The following is a 23,193-nucleotide window of genomic DNA, read 5'->3' as shown; positions in this document are numbered from 1 at the left end:
CCACAGGGATTCCCATCAGCTGGAATGTGATAGCGTTATGGAGTGCCTGAAGTTACGAGCAAGCCAGTTAGTAAGCAACACTGGTCCTGTTTTGTTGCTGCATTATATGCTCACTAGTCAACTTGTTCTCAGAAAACAAGAATGGCACTGACCTCTGTGATGGTGCTATGGTGAGGAAATCAGAGAAAACAGAAGACACAGGACAAGAACTGGTGTGTTTATAAAGGATCTCTTCAGATGTATGTAGCATACATCAACACAAAATAAACCTTACGTTTGCTTAATCATTTAAAAGCAACAAAATCAGTACATATCCTATGTTACCAGCTGTTTTACAGAAACAAATTATTACATTGTATTCACAGCCTCTTTAACATCAGTTGATCATAAAGGTCAGAAAAGTAGTCATTATTAAAACAGTGGAAATTTCCAAAGGTAAAAGCAGAAATAACCTGAACAAGCCCAAGAAAACCAATCCAAAACTAACAGAAACAGCAAGCAAGAGAAAAACCTTTGTTTGCAGTGATTTGCAGAAGGAAACTTTTTTCTTTAGTCCATATTCAGATCTGTTTTGTTAGTCTTCAGATACCACAACTGGATTCAAGGAACTGCTGAGCAATTCAATAAAGCCCACAAGACCGTAGCCAAAAATATCTGTAACTGCTCCTCCATCAATTTAAAAGGGGAAATCACATTTCCTCATCTCCAGGGATGTCATTTATTCATCACTCTCAGAGCTTGCACAGTTATGGCAACTAAGAGGCAGCACAAGGGATCCAAAGAGGCACTAGAACAGTAGTTTCAAGTACGCTGTCTCAAAACTGGTAAGTTCTCTATTTTCTCTCACTTCTTTTTCATATATTGTCAAACCACTTCTTGGTTGAATCCTTAACTCCTATGCCTTTTATATGAAAAGCAGGCAGATTCTAATGATCATTTTAAGGAAAAGCTTAAAGAAAAAAAATAGAACACCTGCATATCATACTGACTTGTGCTGTGGATTCAGCAGAGGACAGGACAACAAACAGAGACAAAATGATAGATGTTGAATGTCTTCAATTTATTTCTATTCCTTGAAAAAAAAAAAAGAAAGTAGTGCATCTTCTCTGAGGCTTAACAAAGAAGAAACGTTTCTGCAGCACTTCGGGAGTCATTCTGGGATACAAGAAAAAACTTCTGTAACATCAGTGGCAATGTGTCCCTTACACCAGCTGTCCACAGATTTCTTAATTTCATTATTTAAATAATTTCATTATTTAAATCCATTTTTAACTAGCTTATCTGGAGAACTTTTTTCAAAATAAAACAAAAATATCTGCAGATCATAGAAAGCACATTTTTCACTTATGTATAAACAAAACCAGTGAAATTTTTAAGCTTTTATAAGCAATATTCAGGCAGCTGTACATGGTACTATAAGCTGAATTTTACATTTATAGAATTCAGCTTTAATCACTGCAGCAACTTAGAAGGGTAAATGTTACCTCATATAACCAACAAGTGTAAGGAAAATTACTCAATCTTTCACATATATTATTTTTGAGTTTTTTTTCCTATCTTCTCCTTTAGCCCCTGCTGTAGTTTCAAAACAGAAGTCCCTGACTTACAGAAAGGTGGACGTAGGTAAAGAAAAAAAAAAAAATTGGAAATTTAGGGAAAGAATGTCTTGGGGCATCTACCAAGCAAGAAGAAATAAGACACTTGAAAGTGCCTCACATTCCAGGGAGAAATGAAACACAGATTATCACAATGAGGAACTCTGAGAATATGTACTAAAATCACAGCATTAACAAGGCATACTCATAATGTCAATATACACAACTAAACCAACTCAGAGTTCTATATGTAGCTCTATGGTTCTACCACTGGTCTCACTGAGGTTTCAACAAGGGTTTAAATAATAACACACACTGGAAAAGGTAAAGAAAATAAAAATAAAAAAAATGCAAAGCACCATCTATGACTGTTCTGAAACAGCAACATTATTTACATGGGTGCATTTAAGGACATAACCGATTTTTAATAACAAAAAAAACCCAACAAACCAAACCCAAAATTACACATAGTTGACTTCATACTTTCAAAGAGTAATAATAGGGAAAGCATATGGAATGTTATCAGTGCAAAACACATTTTTTTGTATGTTTCAAATGAAACACACGCAGTGGTGACTGGCAAATAATATGAGCTTGGACATTAAACACAGGAGAGTGCCACAACTCATCGTATAGTTCTGAGAGTAACCTCTCATTAGTTAAGTGGTGTAGACAAATGAAGACCATAATACCAACAATTATTCAGTTTTTCTCTTGTCACTGAAATGTCACTTATGCTTCCAGAGATATGAGAAAATGCATTCATTCAGTTCCACAAACTACTGCTAGTTGCTTCAGTACACCTTTAATAGTCATAGCAAATTTATTCTTAAAATGAAGGTAGAAAAATTGCACAGGAAATACTAACAAATAATTTATGATTAAATTGTTCAGTAGAAATTATTACTAAACAGAAACCACCAGTTCAAGTTTCAATAAAGCTTATGTTTGGTCTCAGTTTTGGCCTGAATGGCCCCGTATTATTCTAAAATTCTTCATTTTAGGCCTTCTAATATATAAAGTTAGCATATACCCAGTTCTGTTACCTGGGAAAGAGCAGGCATCGGCAGTAGTCAGATGGCCGCTCCAAAGTGCCTAATCATGCCGAGTAGCAAGTTTTGTAGACAAAGTATGCTTAATAAAATCACATAAACAGACATGCTGGTAATTAAGCTACTGTCATGGCAGACAAATGGCAGCAGACCACAGCATAAGAAATTAAGGCTAACAAGCTGTATTACAAGTTCTTCTGACTAAATAATAAAAATTCTCCTCTGAGTAAATAATAGGAATCAATTTCTGTCTTCCAACAATTATCAATATAAACACTGTTCCAAATGTGAGCTACAAGCAGGATTTGTGTATTTCATGTCATTCTTTTTTTCCCTCCAAAAAGGTTAAAAATACATAAAAAAATCCCAGCCAGTACAATACAGCAACACCTGTCCCCCCCAACAAGTGTTGTAGTGGTACCACTTAGAATTACATTTGTCTAGATTTAACATTCCTGCAGCAGAAGTATTTGTAAGCACTTGCCTTCGCATGAACATAATGCGCCCTCTTAAAAGACCATGTTACTACTGTACAAGTCTGGCAAATGTTAAGCACCACCTCAAGTTGATTCACTTTGCCTCTCCTTTGAGGAGTTGCAATCCAAATTTGCAACTATTGATTTTTTAACTTCACATTTCCATGGCTACAGTATTTTTGTTTGTTTGCATTCATTATCAAAATAGCTGCTAAAGCTAGTCCAACCCCTAGACTTGGAGGGCCACAGGGACTGAACTCCTGAGCAATTCCAGAAAGGAGTGGGGCAAGTATACGTCCCACTGATGTCACAGACTGTCCAACACCTAGGAGCGTACCACTGGCCTCATTCCCACCAATAGTCAGCTCAAGATCAATGATACAAGTACGACCTATAGTAGTTGAAAAGGCTAAGAATGTGGAAGACAAAATGACCATCCATATGCTCTGTGCTGAAGCATACAGGAGAATCAACGTGCAGGTAAGAGTGCTAGAGTGCAACAAAATTCTGTATGTGTTGTGCTGATAGAGTCTTGTTATTGGTCCGAGCAGACAACCAGCCAGGACTCCAAGTGCACTGCTATAGCTCATTAGGTATCCAGCGAACAAGGGTTTCAGCCCAAATCTCTCCTCCAAGGCCAGGCTAAAATTACTGTGGTATAGCAGTATAGCAACAGACATCAGCAACCGCACTAAAAATATATCCCACAGGTCAGAGCACGCAATTCCTTTAATCCTCTTCAGCACTGTTGTAACTTGGATCCACGGAGACTGGAAAAGACTGTCGCTTGCCATAGCTCCACTAGTTGCTGATTTCAAGTGCAGGTCATGATTTGCTTTTGCTGAGAAGCTGTCTGTTCCTTTTTTTCCTTGTTGACATTCCCTATTGCCATTGTTTTCTTCACTCCAGGGTAACATCCAGACAAGACCTATACAGATCAAGAAATTAGCTGATTTTATTCAATTGCATTAACTTTACCTGGAAGACATTAGCTTGATTGTAACCATGTACTTAATGTAAAGATCAAAGTTTAAAAATGACTTAACAGTCATAGAATCATAGAATCAACAGTCATTTCACTTTAAAAATTTTCAAAGATTAAGTCTAGTGCTATTCACAGTATTAGTTCAATTTTAAATGCAGTGCAAGCAAGGAAGAACACCGAGATGCCACACTCACAACATATAAACAGATCTAAAGCCTAAAGCTGATTTCTGGTCTTCCTGTATCTGAATGTAAAAGTGATACATAGAATACAAAGTAGAAGCACCTGGATGTTAACTGTTTCAAAACTGCCACCCTTCCACATAGGTTCAAATTCAAAGGGTAGTACTGGTAGACAGAACATGTATGCCATATAAGATAAACACACTATGAATACAAGGTATTAGAAATAGTGTAAAAACACAAAAGTGAGGAATGAAGGCACCCAAGATGCAATATATGGCATACAACTTACCAGCATTCAGAAGGAAGATAAAGGCACAGAGGAAGGATGTTTGATAAAAGCCATCTTTCAGCTCTGTAAGGTAGCCACCAACAACAGGCCCCAGAATGAAGCCCACACTGGAAGCTGCATTGAAGCGTCCCATCACTAAAGGGCGGTCTCGCTCAGAAACCAAGTCAGAAAGGAGGGCTTTAGAGATCGAGAGTGTGTGTTTGAAGATACCTGCAATGTAATATAAACAAAATAAACATATATTGCTCAGTTCAAAAGATTAAAAATGACAGAAGCTATCTGAAATATCAGTGGTCAAAATCTATATGATTGGTATTTTTAAGACTCCATTAACCATAAATTCTTCAATGCTAGAGTCCTGCAGCCGCCATCCTGGCTATTAAAGTATTTGGCTTGGGCGATTTTGATCAAGGCAAACAGTTCATGCCTCTGCTCAAAGTTATGCACCTACAGCCCTGCTGAATGGAGAAGTAACTAAGCTGAGTGTTGATGCACACTAGGAATAAAATAGCCACTACAACTTGTGGATGGTTAATGGTGAGGTAGGAACACCTTGCCTGAATATGAACATAGCTCTGTACCAACTTTGCTGAGTATGAAGACTTCCAGGATTGTAACACACCAATTTCTACGGAAAGCTGGTGGGTGGCAGAAGAAGGGCACAGAAGGGTAACCAGACTGCAGGAATATTAATGACATCTTTTACATTTCTTCCCTCTGACCAGGGCAATGGTGTCACAGTGCTACTAGGATTTAAAAGTATTACTTCTACTAAGCAGTCAAATATCAATTAAATAATTCATTAGCAAAATGTCTTCAAATATTAACAGCTCCTGAATCAAAACTATGGGCCATAAAAGTGGCCTTTAGTAGATGTGTTCAAAGTAATAGCAATGCTTACTGTATCAGAATATAGGCAATAGGTGTTTGGTTATTTTAAGAACTCTGAAATGAACCCTGGCACAAACTTAGCTTTAGTGCTGCAAACATACACACTTTTGCAGAACATAAATATTCTGTTGAAGCAGTGACATAAAATTTCAGCCAAATATTGTAGTGTCACTTTTTCAGCAAGAGAAAAAACAGTAACACATATCATTCTATTCTCTACTGCAAATGCAGGCTAGATTTCCAGCAGTTAGCTGGTATGTTGTATACCTGCTCTGACTAAACTTACAATAGCCTCTTTCAAAGTATTGCTATACTCCTCATATAATTCAGCCACTCAAAGTGGCATAAAAGTTGTGACAGTTGTTGAATATACAATTGTCCTGGTTTCAGCTGGATAGAGTTCATTTTCTTCCTAGTAGCTGGTATGGTGCTGTATTTTGGATCTAGGATGAGAATATAATGTTGATAACACATTGATGTTTTAGTTTACACTATGTAAAGGACTCTTCAGCTTTTCACCCCACCTTGGGTGCCCCTCAGTGAACAGCTTAAGGAGCACAAGAAGTTCGGAGGGGGCACAACAAGGACAGCTGTCCCCAGTTGCCCAAAGGGATATTCCATAACATGTGATATCATGCTCAGGACATAAAAGTAGGAAGAAAGCTGGTTAGGGCCCACTGTTCATGAACTGGCTGGGCATCAGTCAGCCGGTTGTGAGCAATTGCATCGTGCATGACTTGTTTTGTATATTATTATTACTATTTTCCTTCCTTTTCAGTCCTATTAAACTGTCTTTATCTCAACCCACAAATTTTACACTCTCCCTCCTCTCCCCCCACCTGATTTTCTCCTGTATCCCACTGTATGTGTGAGTGCTTGAGCGGTGTTTTTAGCTGCCTGCTTGGTTAAACCACAAGAACATTTCAAGTTACTTTCAGGAAAATGTCATGAGAATACTTGATTTGTAGAGATTTTTCAGTTACCAGGGGTCAGGTGGTACTGCTGAGTGATGATGCTATGTAGCCATCTACATACCATGTTTACCCTAGTAGTAATTCTCAAGCTGCGACTATGGGGAATTTAAACTCCAAGATCCCAAGTGTTTACTCACCTACAGGAACCCTAGAAATGGCAAACAGGAACACAGTGGTGGATGCTCCAAGAAGGAAGTAACCCAATGCACTGAGAAGAATACAAGCAAGCAGGGAATACCGTCTTCCTACTATATCACTCCAGCAGCCCTTTCACAAATCAGGAAATAAAGATTAGCTTTTTAAAACAATTATGTACAGTGAACAACCAATACTTCTAAATGAAACTGAAAAAAGTGATGAAAGGACTGTCAATGAAAGCTTAATAAGCTTATTACACAACATTCCTAAGTGCCTAAATTCCTGAAGTCACAAGCAGAGTTCTGCCCTGCCATCAGTGAACCTGCTGAAACTATGATTCCATTTAATGTCATGCATAGAGCTTTTTAAAAAATAACCTATTTTAAAAGTACAGTCCTGCAATATACATTATGAAATATTAGTAGTAAGGGCACTCTGAAAATGTTGTCACAATCAACCACTAATATTTGTTTGCATCAATAGTTACAATGTATTAGATACTTGTTGAGCATCCTAAAACGAATGATCTTAGCTACGAGGAGTTTGTCAGCTGAGTGCAGACAGGGAGTAATTATGAGAAGGGCAAACAGTAAACTTGCATTTAGCATTCTCATAAATCATCTTGATTCCAAAGAGGAAACAAGTTTTTTGAGAAAGTAGCCAATGGTCTTGCAGTTCAGAAGAAAATGCCATAAGATTATAGAAGCAAATTATTCCAGGTGGCATACCAAACAGCTTTTTCATGAGATGCTCAAAATCTCCTCTCCTAAAAAGGCTATGAGGTATCAGAGAAATATTAAAGGTGCTCCTGGTTAAGGAGGAACCTAAGGGATTGATAGGTAAATCATGCATTCAGGAGGTTTAGTCTCCTCACTCTTGCTTAGATTAGGATGTAAAAAAATCAAGCTAACAGAAAACAAAACCAAACAAAGCTCAAAGATGTAATACATTAATTTAAATAACAAATTACAAGGCACTGCTCATTAAGCAGGGAAAGCAAACTCTAGGTAACAAGCTTATGAAGAGCGGACTTGTGAGACTGCTTTTTGGATAGGCTACCACACTGAAGGAAACTTCAGCTTTACTAGCACCAACACTGAAGAACCCTGTGTGACTGCAACATATTCTGTAATGTATTTGAGACCAAATCTGGATTCTAGTTTTTAACCAAAGACTGTATTCTGTTTAGTTCTGAAAAAATCTGGCAATTCCCTAGAAATGAAACAAACATGTTCCATACAAACTAAAACCTAGATCTTTCAAGCAAAAATGCTTACACAACACTATAAATGTGTTCAAAATATCAAGAAATGCTATTATTAACCTCACCCCTTTTCCCTTTAAAATCCATAGAAATATCAACATGCTCAGAAATGCAGTGTTAGAACTCACCACAAATGTGCTGGAAAACAGTTGCATTATACCATAGAGAGATCCTAAAACATGCAAGTAAAATACCAATGTTAGAAATTTAACTTCATTTTTTAAGAACATGAAAACCACACAAAATTTTAAATGAGGTAACATGAAAGATATTCTGGAAATAATTTACTAGAATAACAGGAAGAGGGAGCAGGACAAACCAAGGGTAGAATTTAGCACATAACCAAGGACTCTCACAGTTTAAGCTCAGACAGTAACTCAGAACCTTTCTGGGTAAGAGTTTGAGACCTGAGCATGACATGAGAATGACGTGGTAGCTGCTTCCACCATTGTAAGCACATGGCACTTACCTTGGCAGGTCAGTAGGAGCATGATATAGTCAATTTGCCAGGCCTCCCCATATTTGTACTTCAGCCATCATCTTCCATACCAGAAAGGCTTTAACTGCTTGGCTTGCTTAATTGCAGCACATTTCACATCCATGAATGACCTGGATGATACTGTCCATTGTTAAGTCTACCCCTTGATCACAAGCCCATCTGTATGTTGCATCTCTGTCTTGATGGCCTGAAGTGTCATGAGCCCGCTGTGGGCTAAAAATAATCCACCCTTATGTTGCCAATCTAAATTCATTTGAGCCACTTTAATCTTAGTAACCTTATCCACCTGTTGGTGGTTCTGATGTTCCTCAGTGGCCCAACTCTTTGGTACATGAGCATCTATATGGCATACCTTCACCACCAGGTTCTCCATCCAGGCAGTGATATTTTGCCATAGTGCAGCAGCCAAGATGGGTTACACTGGTCCCATTGCTGCAATCACCCAATAGGGTATTTGCTACCATACATGAGTCAGTATAAAGTACTGTCCGTTTTTCTTGTTCAGCAAAGTGTAAGCCCAACTGGATGTCTTTCACCTCTGCAAAATGACTTGACATGCCTTCTCCTTCAGAAGTTGTCACAGAGGACTCCATACAGCTGCTTTCCATCTCTGATGCTTTCCCACAATACGGCAAGACCCATCAGTAAACAAGCCATACTGTTTCTAACATTTTTGATGAACTCCTGCTTAAAATAATACTCAACGTAGAACCAGAATTATTCATGAAGAGTGTTAAATGTAATCCAAAATAAAGGATGGTAATAAAAAGCTGAATAACAGAGCCCATGTCAACCACAGAGCTATAAAAAATATATAATTACAAATCATCAACAGAGCCATAAAATGTAAATAAGAACTTCAAACCACAAAACTCATCAGTTATTTTTTAAGATAAAATCCCAAACTTTCAGAATTTACTTGCAAACTCTCATAAAGACATTAAATGTTTTGCCAAAAGACAGCTGCAAGAAATTTAATCAAACAGGGAGCAATCATGGGCTTTGTAAAGCTCAGGAGAACCAGCTACAGAAGTACTGTTTGCAAAGCCTGTAAATAACAATACAACTAAAAACAACACCTCTGGCTCCCAAAGTTGCTGAGCTGTGAATTCCTGGATGTTGAAAAACCACCTGCACAAGTACCACTGCAAGACTTGCTTGTTCTTTCCAAGAGTGCTCTTTCCCAAGCAAGTCTGGACAGGTCTTTGCATCTAACAAAGTATGGTGGTTTTATTGGGAAATTGGCCTTACTTTGTATTATGCTACTAGCAAGGAAGAATTACGTTACAACTTCCAATTTGTAGTAAGGCATAATTCAGGTCACATTATGTTATTCTTCAGTAAATCGGTCAAGTACTGCAACTCACCTATTATACCAGCAACTGTATGACTTGCTCCTAAAGATTTGATATGAAGGTTCATCAAGGGAACAACCATGCTCACACCAAATAAATCCTGAAAAGAAGGCAGGAAAAGTTTTAATAACTGATCACGTTTACAAAGATGATGGCAACCTGGCTTAGTAGCAGTCAATATCAAAAAAGTTCCATAGCATTAGATTAAAAGAATTCTCTTCATGGCCAATGTGGTATGTTCTAACCTTTAAAATGCATTCAGTAGGTACAAAATTACAAAACCACATAAACTTAAATATAAAGGAGTTAAAAATATGGAAACAGCAATCTTCTTTCCCCTGTCAGATACAGTAATTTTAAAGATATATATTTAAATATACCTTGAATATATATTAAACTTTATCTGCTTCACAAGAAAAGTACTTGGTACCAGTATTTTAAATTCAAAGTGGTTTGTAATTTCAATTGCCTAGAAATAGTTTTTATTTGGGCAAAGATAGTATACTTGCAAAATCTACAGTATTTTAGCTCTCACCCACAATGGGACGAAGCTATGGTAGATTTAAACCTACCTACTGACTGTCTTTGTGTATAATTTAAGAAAGGTACTGAAAAGACAGAAACATGGTGGGGGGGGAGGGAAGCAAAGCTTAAGTCATAAATGTTTTGTAAGAGGAGGGCAAAGGTCACTGCCTATCCTTAAGAGTAGAAGAATCTCCTACTCACTCCTTTTGATTTTTCATCTTTTGTTAAGCTAACCACCTCAACTCAGGAGTTCTTTTGCTACTATTACCTGGCACAATATATGGTATCCTGTATCAGAGCAGAACCTTACAGATTTAGAGGAGCAAGATCACCTTTTATCAAGTACTACCTGAGCTGAAAAAGTATGAAGGCTGAAAAAGCTTTATAGGATGCCCATAGCCTGAATAACTGTAACAATGTGCATTATTACATAAATTTTCACAGGCTGTCATTAAGTACATTTTGATAGTTGAAACTGAGGCTTACAAGGTTATAATCATTATTAAATATATTAGCACCAGCAAATAGAGCACACAACTTTTTAATATCTTCAATAACACGATCTTAGGTGTCCTCAACAAACCTGAAGAGAGGTTCAATGTCTTAGTCCAGGTCACCAATAGAGACATTTAAAAACACAAATCTCCAAATACACCCTGGGAGTATTGGACTTTTATACTCATATAGGTAGAGCAAGACCTACTAACCACTATCTTCTGATGGGTAGTTATTTCTCATTTCACCTATAATCATAGAATCATAGAATAGTTAGGATTGGAAAGGACCTCAAGATCATCTAGCTCCAACCCCCCTGCCATGGGCAGGGACACCTCACACTAAACCATATCACCCAAGGCTTCATCCAACCTGGCCTTGAACACTGTCAGCGATGGAGCATTCACTACCTCCCTGGGCAACCCATTCCAGTACCTCACCACCCTAACAGTAAAGAATTTCTTCCTTATATCCAGTCTAAACTTCTGCTGTTTAAGTTTCAACCCGTTACCCCTTGTCCTATCACTACAGTTCCTAATTAATAGTCCCTCTCCAGCATCCCTGTAGGCCCCCTTCAGATACTGGAAAGCTGCTATGAGGTCTCCACGCAGCCTTCTCTTCTCCAGGCTGAACAGCCCCACCTTTCTCAGCCTGTCTTCATATGGGAGGTGCTCCAGTCCCCTGATCATCCTTGTAGCCCTCCTCTGGACTTGTTCTAACAGTTCCATGTCCTTTTTATGTTGAGGACACCAGAACTGCACACAATACTCCAAGTGAGGTCTCACAAGAGCAGAGCAGAGGGGCAGGATCACCTCCTTCAACCTGCTGCTAAAGCTCCTTTTGATGCAGCCCAGGATATGGTTGGCTTTCTGGGCTGTGAGTGCACACTGGAGCTGGCTCATGTTCATTTTCGCATTGACCAGCACCCCGAAGTCCTTCTCCACAGGACTACCATGAATTTCGTTTTTGCCCAACCTGTAGCTGTGCCTGGGATTGCTCCCACCCAGGTGTAGGACCTTGCACTTGGCATGGTTAAACTTCATGAGGCTGGCATCAGCCCACCTCACAAGTGTGTCAAGGTCCCTCTGAATGGCATTCCTTCCCTCTAGTGTATCAACAGAACCACACAGCTTGGTGTCATCAGCAAACTTGCTGAGGGCACACTCAATTCCATTGTCCATGTCAGCGACAAAGATATTAAACAAGACCGGTCCCAACACCGATCCCTGAGGGACACCACTCGTTACTGGTCTCCAACCGGACATTGAACCATTGACCACAACTCTTTGAGTGCGACCATCCAGCCAGTTCTTTATCCACCGAGTGGTCCACCTATCAGATTGATGACACTCCAATTTAGAGACAAGGATGTCATGTGGGACAGTGTCAAATGCTTTGCACAAGTCCAGGTAGATGACGTCAACTGCTTCACCCCTGTCCATCACTTTTGTAGCCCCATCATAGAAGACCACCAAATTGGTCAGGCAGGATTTCCCCTCAGTGAAGCCATGCTGGCTGTCACCAAGCACCTTGTTGTTTTTCATGTGCCCTAGCATGCCTTCCAAGAGAATCTGCTCTCAGATTTTGCCAGGCACAGAGGTGAGACTGACTGGTCTGTAATTCCCCGGGTCATCCATTTTCCCCTTCTTGAAAATGGGGGTTATATTTCCCTTTTTCCAGTCATCAGGAACTTCACCTGACTGCCATGAGTTTTCAAATATGATGGCCAGTGGCTTTGCAACTTCATTCTCCAGCTCCTTCAGGACCAGCAGATGGATTTCATCAGGTCCCATGGACTTGTGTACATTCAGGTTCTTAAGATGGTCTCGAACCAGATCCCCATGTACAGTGGGCCCAAGGTCTAGGTTTTCACAGTCCCTGCATCCGCCTTCCAAGACTTGGGTGCTGCGGTCAGAGCCTTTGCCAGTGAAGACCGAGGCAAAGAAGCCATTCAGAACCTCAGCCTTTTCCAAGTCCTGTGTAGCCAGTTCTCCTGAAAGTTTCCAGAGGGGGCCTACATTGTCCTTAGTCTGTTTTTTAGCTGCTACATACCTATAAAATCCCTTCCTATTATCTTTAACATCCCTTGCCAAGTTTAGCTCCAATTGGGCCTTAGCTTTCCTAACTTGGTCCCTAACTACCCTGACAACATCCCTGTATTCATCCCAGGCCACCTGTCCTTGCTTCCACCTTTTATAAGCCTTTTTTCCTGTGAATTTTTCTCAGCAGCTCCTTATCCATCCAAGGAGGTCTCCTGGCCCTCCTGCTGCATTTCCTTCTAGTCGGGACGCAACACTCCTGAGCTTGTCTTAGGAGTCAAATATATATATATATAATGCCTTAGGTCAAATAATAAATACCCTGTATTTGCCTGGTTACAGGAAGCTTGCGTCACAGGCAACAGCTCTTCATTATGGTATTTCACCATAAACTGCACCCTCTAAAAGGATGCTCACTTTTTTTCTTGATTGATTTCACTGTGTACTCCCGCTCCATGTCAGCACATTTATTACAGGACTGAAGAATGGCAGTGCTTAAGTTAGCTAAGAAGCAAAGCTTATTCTAAATGCACTCTTTCCTAGAATATTTGCTCCAGAACACAAATCAACTGCACTGTTTCTACGGCCCAGTCTAAAAGTAGGCTGGGCAATATATCCACATTTCACGGTGCACGGTCATACTCATTTTGTACTCATTCTCCAAGTCAAACCTTTTAGTTTTAAATTCATTAAATAACATTTTCCTGCGGCTCATGAATCACTACAAAACACAAGCCTTCTCTAAAACTCACCCCCCTCCCCCCCCCCGGCCGAAAAAGCATAGACTTTTTTCACTTATTTTAGTTTACACCAGCCACTGGTATTTCAAGGAAACAAGGAACAGCTCTGACAAGCATAAGGCAAGACTTAGCTTTCAGAGTGCTATGCTACTCCCATATATTTACAGGACGAAAACCATATCCTTATATGAAGCTGCACGACTGTTTGCACGGATAAAGCAACAGCAGCAACCAACTAATACCGCTACTGACATTAGAACTGCAAGAAGAAGGCAGGTGAAGGAATGTACTTTAAACCCGCGCCTGATCTGGAGTGCAATGGGCTGGGGTACCGCTACCAGCCGGAGTCCGAGGGTGCCAGCGAGATTCAGCCTGGCAGCGGCAAAGGCCACAGGGAGCAAAGTACGGGGGGGCCTATGGGGACCGTCCTCGGGCTTTGCAGCATTTCCTGAGGGGACTGCTAAGCTCCGAAACAACCTACAGACCCGTCTCCCTTCTCCCATCTCTAACACTGCTCCCGCCATGGGGCCGGCCAGCGGGCCCTGTGAGGCGGGGATGGGAGGATTTCCCTCCTCAAGCACAGCTTCCCTTGGCAAGCCTCGCCGGAAGGACACCCCCGCAGCCGCACCCCGCCTCCCCGCTTACCAGGAAGCCCACCGCGTAAAGGCACCGCACGAAGCGGCCGGACGTTGCCGCCGCCGCCGCCGTGCTTCCCAAAGCTCCCCGGCCCCCATCCTCGTCTTCCTCCTCCATCCGGCCAGCAGCGGCCGTGGGCCGGCGCTCCGTAGCGGCGGAGCTGGGCATGCGCAGTGCGGGCGGTGCGGCGTGGAAACATGGAGGTGATTGGGGCAGGGGGAAGTGGCAAAGTTTAGTGATGTGGTTTTGTTAACGAACGTACTTTCTATGTTTCCTGTTTTTTCAGGCGAGGAGGAAGAATAAGGATCCCTGCCCCCTCCTCTCCTACCCTGCAGGACTTTGCCCTTCTTGCCTCTTCTTACGTGGAAGGTTTTGCAACCTGAGTTTTGCAACGTGTGAGGTCAGGGCCTGGAGCTCGAAGGAACGCAGGAAAAGCTAGCTGGGCTGCAGGGCCTTTGGAATGGGAGCGTGATAGCTGTCCCACTGCACCTTTCTGTCAGTTGCTGTAGAAATACAACTTTTGAACCTATGCATTCCCAAGCCTGCCTTGTACATGTGGAAAGTGGCTGTGCCCCACTGTTGCTGCTTGGGCCTCTCATGGGAATCAGCCAGGTGCCTTCATGAGGTGTTTCTGTTAGCAGTGTTTTCCTGCCTTGTTGGTTGGTGGTGGTTGTACTGCACCACAGAAGAAGGGCACCCCTCTTTATCCTTGCACATGCGCAGCTGTGTTGCACTTTGTTAAAGTCAGGGGTAGCTGGATTGTGCAGAGCTATTGTATTACAATGTATTAGCATCCAAAGTAGTAAACCAACATTCTTAAATCTCTGAGATGCACAGGTGGAGTAATTGTGACATGCAAGATACTGTATCCAGCTTTGGAGTCCTCACTAAAGGAAAGATATGGATCTGTTGGAGAGGGTACAGAGAAAGGCTGAGAGAACTGGGGTTGCTCAGTGTGAAGAAGAGAAGACTCTCGGGAGATCTTACTGCGGCCTTTCAGTTCTTAAAAGGGACCTATAAGGAAGATGGGGAGAGACTTTGTAGCAGGGTCTGTTTCAACAGGACAGGGGGTAATGGTTTTAAGCTAAAAGAGGAGAGATTCAGGCTGGATGTGAGGAAAAAAGTTTTTTTACAGTGAGGATGGTAAAACACTGGCACAGGTTGCCCAGAGAAGTGGTGGATGTGCCATCCTTGGAGATTTTCAAGGCCAGGTGGATGTGGTTCTGGGCAGCCTGATTTAGTTGAAGATATCTCTGCTCATTGTAGGGGGTTGGATTAGATGACCTTTGAAGGTCCCTTCCAATCCAAGCCTTTCTGTGATTCTGCAATTTATGTTGGAAGTAGAAGGGATTTTTTCCTCATATATAGCTGCTAAGCTGGGCATCAATAAAGGGACTGCAGTTTTAAATACTTTTTTAAAAAAGGAAACACGAGATGCTTTAATTTGTTTTTAATTATCAGAAAAGCTTTTGAAAAATTACAATGAATCACATTTTAAAAGTCGCCACCGGTTGATAAAGTTTGAGAATGATTAACCAATGACTGGCAACAGGATAACTTCAGTTTTGTCTTCATGTTTTCAGAAGAAATAAATATTACAGAATCAAGAGTCCTCAACAGATTTAGGTCACAAAAAAGTAGAAGGGAATGTGGTTTTTCCTTATTGTTATGAAGAAATAAGCTCAATAAAACACAACCAACCAACCAAAAAATGTAGAAAGTAAGATGTATTCCTGTATATGCAGCTTATTTATAAGATGCCAAGGCAAAGCTTAGCCTAGCGTATGCATAGGGAAAAGATGTTTTCAGAATCTCTACAATGATTTAGTTATTATCCCAGTGGCTGTCATATTTTGTAGTTGGCTTAACCAACACATCCTATTAATTTAGCTCTCTGAGGCCACTTTGAATAACAAACTCTCTCAGTGAGAGAAGGCATTATGGGAATTGACAGTATATTGTCTGCTGCACTTTTTACTCATGGTCATTGTAGCTGATACAGGAAGTGGAAAAGGCCTGAAGATTTATCAGAGGAAACTTAAGGAGGTGAATGATTAAATGATATTGCAAGAGTTCAGGTACTCTCCCTGTGGTATAAGGCAGATTGGGATTTGTGCAAATACTGAGCCCAGGTGAAATTTTTGAAGCTCTGTGTAAATGTCAGTCTGTGCTATAAGTCCCAGAAACCAGATTTGGCAATTCTGCATTCTTCTTAAATTCTGAAGATAAAAATTATTTAATATAATGGGGACAAAGTATTGTAGGCAGAAATACTGGATTCACTGATAATGAAACTGTTCCTTAGTTTTGCCTATTATTTCAAGCAATCTCCATGTAGAATGGCTTGTAAAGCAGAATAATGAATAAGCAGAATAAATGGTTTTTAAAGAGAATAGCCCAGCTTTTTGATGCTCCAGTAACAGTGTCAGTGCAGACTGTGTGTCCAAGAACAAAAATAATTTAGAAAATATATAGATGTCACTTCCTTTAACAGATCTTTTCCTGCTTTTATACTGGCAAGCTTGATCAGATCATTAAAGAATTGTGCATATGGTATGTTTAGTTTTGTATAATATGTGAGAAAGGCATTAATATATAGTAACATGGCAAATATCTCTTGCATTTGAACTGAAGGCAAATGGTTCCTGCAGCCTTGGAGGTTCTCACTCATGTTCTGTCACTGCAATTACAAAATTTAAGATAAAGGCTCCTAAATAAATCTTAAGTTCCCAAATAAGATGATGGTATGACTGATAAAGGAATCGAGTAACAAATGAAATACAGAAGAGAATTTATCACAGTCTTAAGGAAAATAGAACCAGTCTTAACATCTTTGGGGGCAGAATGGTTGATTAAAGTACTATCAATACAGTACACTTACATAGCTTTAAGGTATTTGATTTGTTGCTGTTTTAAAGTGTTTGACTTGCTACTGGATGATTCTTAAAGACAGTAAATCAATACGTACTAAGAAATGGCAAACAGCATGTGGGTTTAGAATTGTTTGGTATGTCTCCAGACTGTATTTGTGAATGGATAATCCTCCCTGATGAAGGGGTAACTGTCTACATAGTCTTCTAATTTCTGACCCTTTTTTCCATGATCAGGAAAAAAGAGATAGAATCAAAATTATTGATTTTTATGGACAATCCTAGCACCAGGAAAATTAGGCAGACTACTGACACAAGAGAATCTGAGCATTTAGCTTCCATGATATATGTAAGTATTCTGACTGGAAAAGCGTAGCTACAAACAAAGAACAATGGACGCTTAGGAAGTGTACCCCTCTGTTTTGGCAGTTGGTGATTATGAGATTAACCTGGTAGTCATAGTAAATAACCAACAACCAGAAGTTTTATTGCTATTCTGTGGCCCAAAAACCAATTTTTGGGCACATCCATCCTTTGATAAGAAATAAAGGTAGCGGAAGTAAGCTAGGAAAACTTCTATTACATTTGTATCAGTTATTAGGTCTAAGTATTAATGCAACATGGTATCTAGTTCAGCTGTCCTAATTGAAGATCAATGTTGAATAAATTGAGAGGGCTGGAAGAAAAACAGATGCTTTAATGGCAGCAAAAATGTTTCTTACAGTGTTGGGCAGCCAGAGATCAGACTGTACTTAGCCTTGCTTAGCGGGCTATGCTTACCTCAAATTATGAATGGGAGGAGAACTGGTTTGCTGGAGAATGAAGTTCAGTTTGCTAATGAGCAGAAGGTGTGAGGGATCTGCAGCCCTTTACTGCAAACATCCACTGTGGTAAATGCCAAACAAGGGGTTGAGACAGCTCTGTGTCTGAGTGTGCTCCAAGTCGTGACAAAGTGGAAGCACTGGTGAAAGTCATTTGAAACCTAACAGTTTTGGAAAAAAGATCCTTTCATTCCTTCAGTGGGGGAGAAAATGTTAAATCTTATAAATTCCTAAATAAAGTTTGTAAAATACTTTTGGAAGACAGATCTGTGAGAACTATAGTAATTTATTGCAGTAAATGGAATGTATTCTTGGATTCCAGCATTACAGATGGGTAAGGTCAAGATCCCCAATAGTACAATCTATTGCCAAATTTAGTGAACCTAACAATGACTTATTTCATTCTGGTTTACCACTTCAGACCATTAGTGTAGCACTGAACAGTCATTGCAACTTTTCAAATACAAATTGAGCCCAGTAGAAAAAGTTACGATCCAGTGGTCCAGAACTTTTGAAGATGTACTGTAAATGAACTTGTGTTTGGAAACTGCTGTTAATCTTGAGGACATTTAAAGTCTAATAACTGTAAAGGTCTGCAGAATTAAGGAAACTGGAAAGAAACCTTTTGACTCCACCCTCAAAGCTGTAAGTACTGGTGGTCATGGCAGAGTGACTGTCAGGCTGGATGATCTACTCAAAGATGTCCCTGCTCAATGCAGGGGAATTGGACTAGATGACTTTCCACACACACATGCACCCTCCTCTCTGTCCCTCCCTTTCTTTCCCTCCATCTCCCTCCCTCTTTCTGTCACAGCTTGTCTATCCAATAACTGTAAGAAAAGCTTAGAGCACTCACCATGGATGTGAGGAAATCAGATTCACCTTTGATAGTTCTAGTTACTTTGCAGCTTGCAGGTACATGGATTCATCACACCTTGATGAACCAGTGTTGACTCAAAAAATATTGTGCCTTCCCCTATTTTTACCTAATTTATCCAATGTAGCTTTAATGTAAGATATAATGCAGAATGGGATACATGAAACAGTATTAAATTTTTGTCTTCCTGTCTGTGGCTGAATAAACCTGTGATGCTTTGTACAGAGTGTCAAAGTTCTGAGTATGAGAGGATATGAGACGGCCCAAATAAGATATACACCCTGCAGCTTTGGTTATCTAGGTGGCTGTAAATTTATCACATGTTCATGTGGATATGAAGCAATGGATCCTAGGTACATAAAATGTACAGATATAATGCCTCATGAAGGTTGTTGTTGGTTTATTAAAGTATCTTTTGGAGCTGCTGCTGGGATATGAGCTGCTTTTGTCCTTGGGTCAGAAGAGTAGTTGCCATCATTATCTCTTCACATATTTAGTACAGCTCATGTGGAATGAATAACTCAGTGGTACCAGTGTTCAGAATGGCTTGATTTCATCCGTGTGTAGGGGACTTTTACTGTCTTAAATCTGTGCTCAGGTGTACTTGAGTTGGCAATGTGCCCTTGCTGAAAAGAAGGCAAATGCTATTCTGGTCTCCATTAGGCAAAGCGTTGCCGGCAAGTTCAGGGAGGTGATCCTTCCTCTCTACTTGGCATGGGTGAGGCCACACCTGAGTGGGGGTGATGAGTCCAGTTCTGGGGTATGCAGTACTAAAGAGACATGAACATACTGAATAGAGTTCAATGAGGAGCCTCTAAGATGATGAAGGGTATAGTGCATGTATCTTATGAGGAAAGGCTGAGAGAGCTGGAACTGTTCAGCCTGCAGAAGACAAGGCTCAGGAGGATCTTTTGAATGTGCATAAATACCTAAAGGGAGAGTATAAAGAGGGCAAAGCTAGGCATTTTTCAGTGATGCCCAGTGACAGGACCAGAGGCAATGGGCACAACCTGGAACACAAAAGGTTCCCTTTGAACATCAGGAAATACTTTTTTTACTGTGAGGGTGACTGAACACTGACTAGTATGGGTTATGCAGGGAGGTTCTGGAGTCTCCAGCCTTGAAGGTATTCAGAAGCTGCCTGGACATAGTCCTTGACTACCAGCTCTAGGTGGTCCTGCTTGAGCAGGGGGCTTTGGCAGGGTGACCTCCAGAGGTCCCTTCCAACCTCGATATTTCTATGATGTGTGGCCTGATTTACTGTAGTATTAAGATTAAAGTGGTCTTATCTCAAACTGGTTATTCCAGGCCCGTTTTAATCAGTGGAGAAAAAAATCCCAAAGTAATTGCACTTTGAAGTAGTCATCCAAAAATAGGTCAGATGGACTGTGCCACGAAAGTGCTGATACGACTGTAAAGGAAACCAGAGGTGACCAGCTTAATTGGAAACAGCTACTCTGCAGCTGTCTGGTGTTAGGTAAAATGAATCCCAGCTAAAGTTTTAATGGACAAAGTGTACTAGGTGGACTGTATGTCTGCCCAGCATGCTACTGACATTTGACTGTGTAGGTGCAATAGATAACATACTACCCAGCTGGGGAAGATGGACAGGGTGAGGATCTAAATCAGCAGGTGAGATACTCTGTTGCTGTTCACAGTGTTTTTCTTAGACAGTAAATGGGCATTGAGGTCTCAGAAGGACTCAGCTCTGAGGCAGCTGCTGAAATTGTTTCTTGGTGTATAGTGAGACATGCAGCCAGTTCTAAAAGGCTGTTTTTAGATCATGGACATATCTGCCAGCATAGATAAGGAGCTGCCTGCCAATTCCAGACGTACACACAAGACATTTAATCAATCACACACAAACATAAACAAGCAAATAAACAACCTCCCCCCTCCCATAAACTAATCAAGTTGTTTTTTTTTTTCCCCTTCATATGAAAAAGGAAGAAAGAAACAGCCTGCTGTTGTTTTGGTTTGTTTTTTCTTCTTCCTATTTCTAAATAAAAGGAGGGACATGCATACTATATTGAAGCTGGAGCCATTTAGATACATAAATAAAATATGCAGATTTAGGAGTTAGTTTAGCCCTATTTGTCTGGAAAATAAAACAGAAATAAAATCATAAAACTTTTGCCAGCTTTGTTAAATGAAATTGGAATCCCTTCATTATGTAGGGGCCTTCAGTCTTCACACTGTGAATCAACAAAATCAATTAATGTTGGGCTTAATTGGCCAAATTGATCATGCATTAAAACTGATTTAATTACTTCATTGTCATTATAGTAGGGATAAATTTGGCTGCATCACTTTGGTTTAAAATGCTAGTCTTTCTGTAGAAATCTAGGAGGTTTGGAAGGAGTTGGGGCATGACCTTAAGATTCAGAGTAATGATTTTCTTGATAAGCCTGGCCCTGAAACTTTCTCTCTCCTATTGAGGAACCTTCAGAATTTACTTTAACTGAAGAAAAAGTGCCCCAAGACTTTCTGTGTATTCAAGTAGTGGATAACATGAATTTTTAAGCTGACATAACAAGTCTTAACATGGCTTGTGATTCATTCCTAACATAGCCAGGCATAGTACTAGAGATGTTATTTAGAAGATAGCACTGCCAGAGAATGTGCCATAAATATAAAAGAGAATAATTAAGTCAGATTCTCTCAGGATGAACATGCTAAACTGAGACCAGAGTGCATGTACAGTATATTAAAAATAAATACATGTACTGCACAGGTGGTGGTTCAGCTGTCATTTGAATTTAGTGAAATTTTTTATGCAAGCTGATTTCAGTGAAGCTATTCATGAAAGTAACTTACTCTCATGCAGAAATGGGCTCATGGAGTCACTGACATATTTCTGACCTGAAGCCAGGTAGGTGCAATAAGACTGAAACCATCCATTTTCTTTCTTTGATTATTTGTGGTTCAGTGGCTGGAGTTCTCATTTTACTTGTGGTGTAATGTTGAAAAAGTCATTTTACCACTGTGTGCCATGGTTTCCTTACCTATAGGTATATAGAATAGCAGTGCATAACCGTCTTTGAAAAGAGCTTTTGGAATTTTGAAGTAAAGCATGTCAGTGAAAAGTATTTGTATTATTTTCATTGTCAGTATTCACAAACTTTGGATTTGTCCCTTTTTGTACTCATACATAGCTCTGTCTAGATTTTAGGTACTGTGAAACTGGCTTGTAGATGTCATTTAAGAAAGGTGTGGGTTTCCTCAGTCCTTTTGTCATACCTGCCTGCCAGATATAAATGCTTTAGACATCCTGGAGCATCCAGTGGTGGGAAATGACAGTAGGGCAACTGTATCCCTCTGTCTAGGCTTATTTCAGTCACCATCATGTAGGCTGCTAGTGCCATTTGAGGTGAAAAAAAGGTACCTAAAACCCCTGTGTGGGGCTGGCAGGTGTGGTTAAAACTGTGAGAGAAATATGCCCTTCTGGATAAATATGCCATCAGGATACTCTGGGAAATAACTAGAGCTAGGTGTCTGCTTGAGTGATTAAACTGAGCCTTCTGAGTCTTATCTAGGTTGTTCTGAACTGTTTGCCAGTCTCTTCTGACTGTATTGCTATTCATTATAGTAGAAAGACATATATATGAAATACAAAATTGTGTGAAATTGCCTAAATTTGGGTGTTAGTGCTGAATTATTTTTTTTTATCATTTCCTTCCTTCTGTTTTGGGTAAGGTAGGAGAGACTAGACTAGACTAGAATATTGCAGTTGATGGGGACCTCCAACAGTCATTTAGTCCACCTGCCTGACCACTTTAGGGCTGACCAAAAGTTAAAGCATTATTCTAAGCTGCAAGTAATCCTTTTCGAAATTATGCCTTGTTTTCTTTTATAGCACATTGAGTGTGTTGTTCTTTTTCCTGAAGATGTTTTTTCTTTAATAAAGAACAATAAAACATGACTTTCTAAAGTGATGTTTTTGAAAGATCACTTTCTGCTATAGCAAAGAGAGCTGCATCAATGCAGGGAAAGAAAATATGGCAAAAAAAGTCTGACTGAAAAATCATTTACTGTTCTGCATACACTGAAACTGTGCAGTGCAAAAAGGCCACAAAATGCTCGTATAGTGTAAGAAATTAGCATAGTGTCAGGTTTGAATAAAATATGACTCGTAATAAAAGTGAATATGGTGTTAGGTAGATCATGTACAAGGCTTGTTTTACATGAATAGAAGTTGTTGAAAAGCCTTTTTTAGGGGGAGTGAGTCCTTGGAATTTAAATGTGTTACCTCATCACCTTCCAAAATGGCCAAAGCACATGCATGGGAAAATGTCTTCTTTTTTAAAAAGTTTGAAATTTTCTTACCAGATATTGGGAGGAATTTTTGATTGCATGCTTTTCTGATATATGCAAATAAGATGCATATGAATAAACAAAGCACTTAAATGCTTATTTTAGTGTTGTCAAAGTTATTACATTAATAGTAAGATGGAAATTTTTATAGCTACCTGTAGTTATAATTAAGT

The 23,193-nt window shown here is 40.0% G+C and overlaps 2 protein-coding genes across 3 annotated transcripts in view; one reads left to right on the top strand and one right to left on the bottom strand.

Annotated features, from left to right (window-relative positions):
* Nucleotides 1-213: 213 nt before the first annotated feature.
* On the bottom strand, nt 214-14,287 carry MFSD9 (major facilitator superfamily domain containing 9). The gene is made up of 6 exons (XM_005151364.4): nt 14,148-14,287; nt 9,716-9,803; nt 7,978-8,021; nt 6,585-6,714; nt 4,583-4,792; nt 214-4,051 (listed from the first exon to the last, which is right to left on the bottom strand). Exons 1-6 carry the CDS (start codon nt 14,253-14,255, stop codon nt 3,261-3,263), a joined length of 1,371 nt encoding a protein of 456 aa, XP_005151421.2. The 5' UTR covers nt 14,256-14,287; the 3' UTR covers nt 214-3,260.
* The window catches only part of TMEM182 (transmembrane protein 182), a 30,745-nt gene continuing 21,707 nt past the window's right edge, over nt 14,156-23,193 (top strand). The window contains exon 1 of one of the 2 annotated variants that reach the window (XM_031051059.2): nt 14,156-14,341. In XM_031051059.2, coding sequence (XP_030906919.1) covers nt 14,336-14,341 — 6 coding nt within the window. In that variant the 5' untranslated portion in view covers nt 14,156-14,335. Of the gene's footprint in view, nt 14,342-14,522; nt 14,539-23,193 lie in introns of those variants that run through there. The other variant, XM_031051060.1, reaches the window with a different exon arrangement.

Source organism: Melopsittacus undulatus, chromosome 2 (genome assembly GCF_012275295.1).
Source record: "Melopsittacus undulatus isolate bMelUnd1 chromosome 2, bMelUnd1.mat.Z, whole genome shotgun sequence".
Lineage (NCBI taxonomy): Eukaryota > Metazoa > Chordata > Aves > Psittaciformes > Psittaculidae > Melopsittacus > Melopsittacus undulatus.
The sequence above is the reverse complement of the archived record's forward strand: the minus strand, read 5'-3'. Positions and strand labels throughout refer to the sequence as shown.

What these genes read in the sequence shown, in the direction of transcription:
- MFSD9 (XM_005151364.4), bottom strand. Translation starts at nt 14,255, where the DNA reads ATGGAGGAGGAAGACGAGGATGGGGGCCGGGGAGCTTTGGGAAGCACG. An exon ending in TACAGTTGCTGGTATAATAG is followed by an intron (nt 8,022 to 9,715) that starts GTGAGTTGCAGT and finishes TGCATGTTTTAG; the next exon opens with GATCTCTCTATGGTATAATG. An exon ending in TGTTTTCCAGCACATTTGTG is followed by an intron (nt 6,715 to 7,977) that starts GTGAGTTCTAAC and finishes GATTTGTGAAAG; the next exon opens with GGCTGCTGGAGTGATATAGT.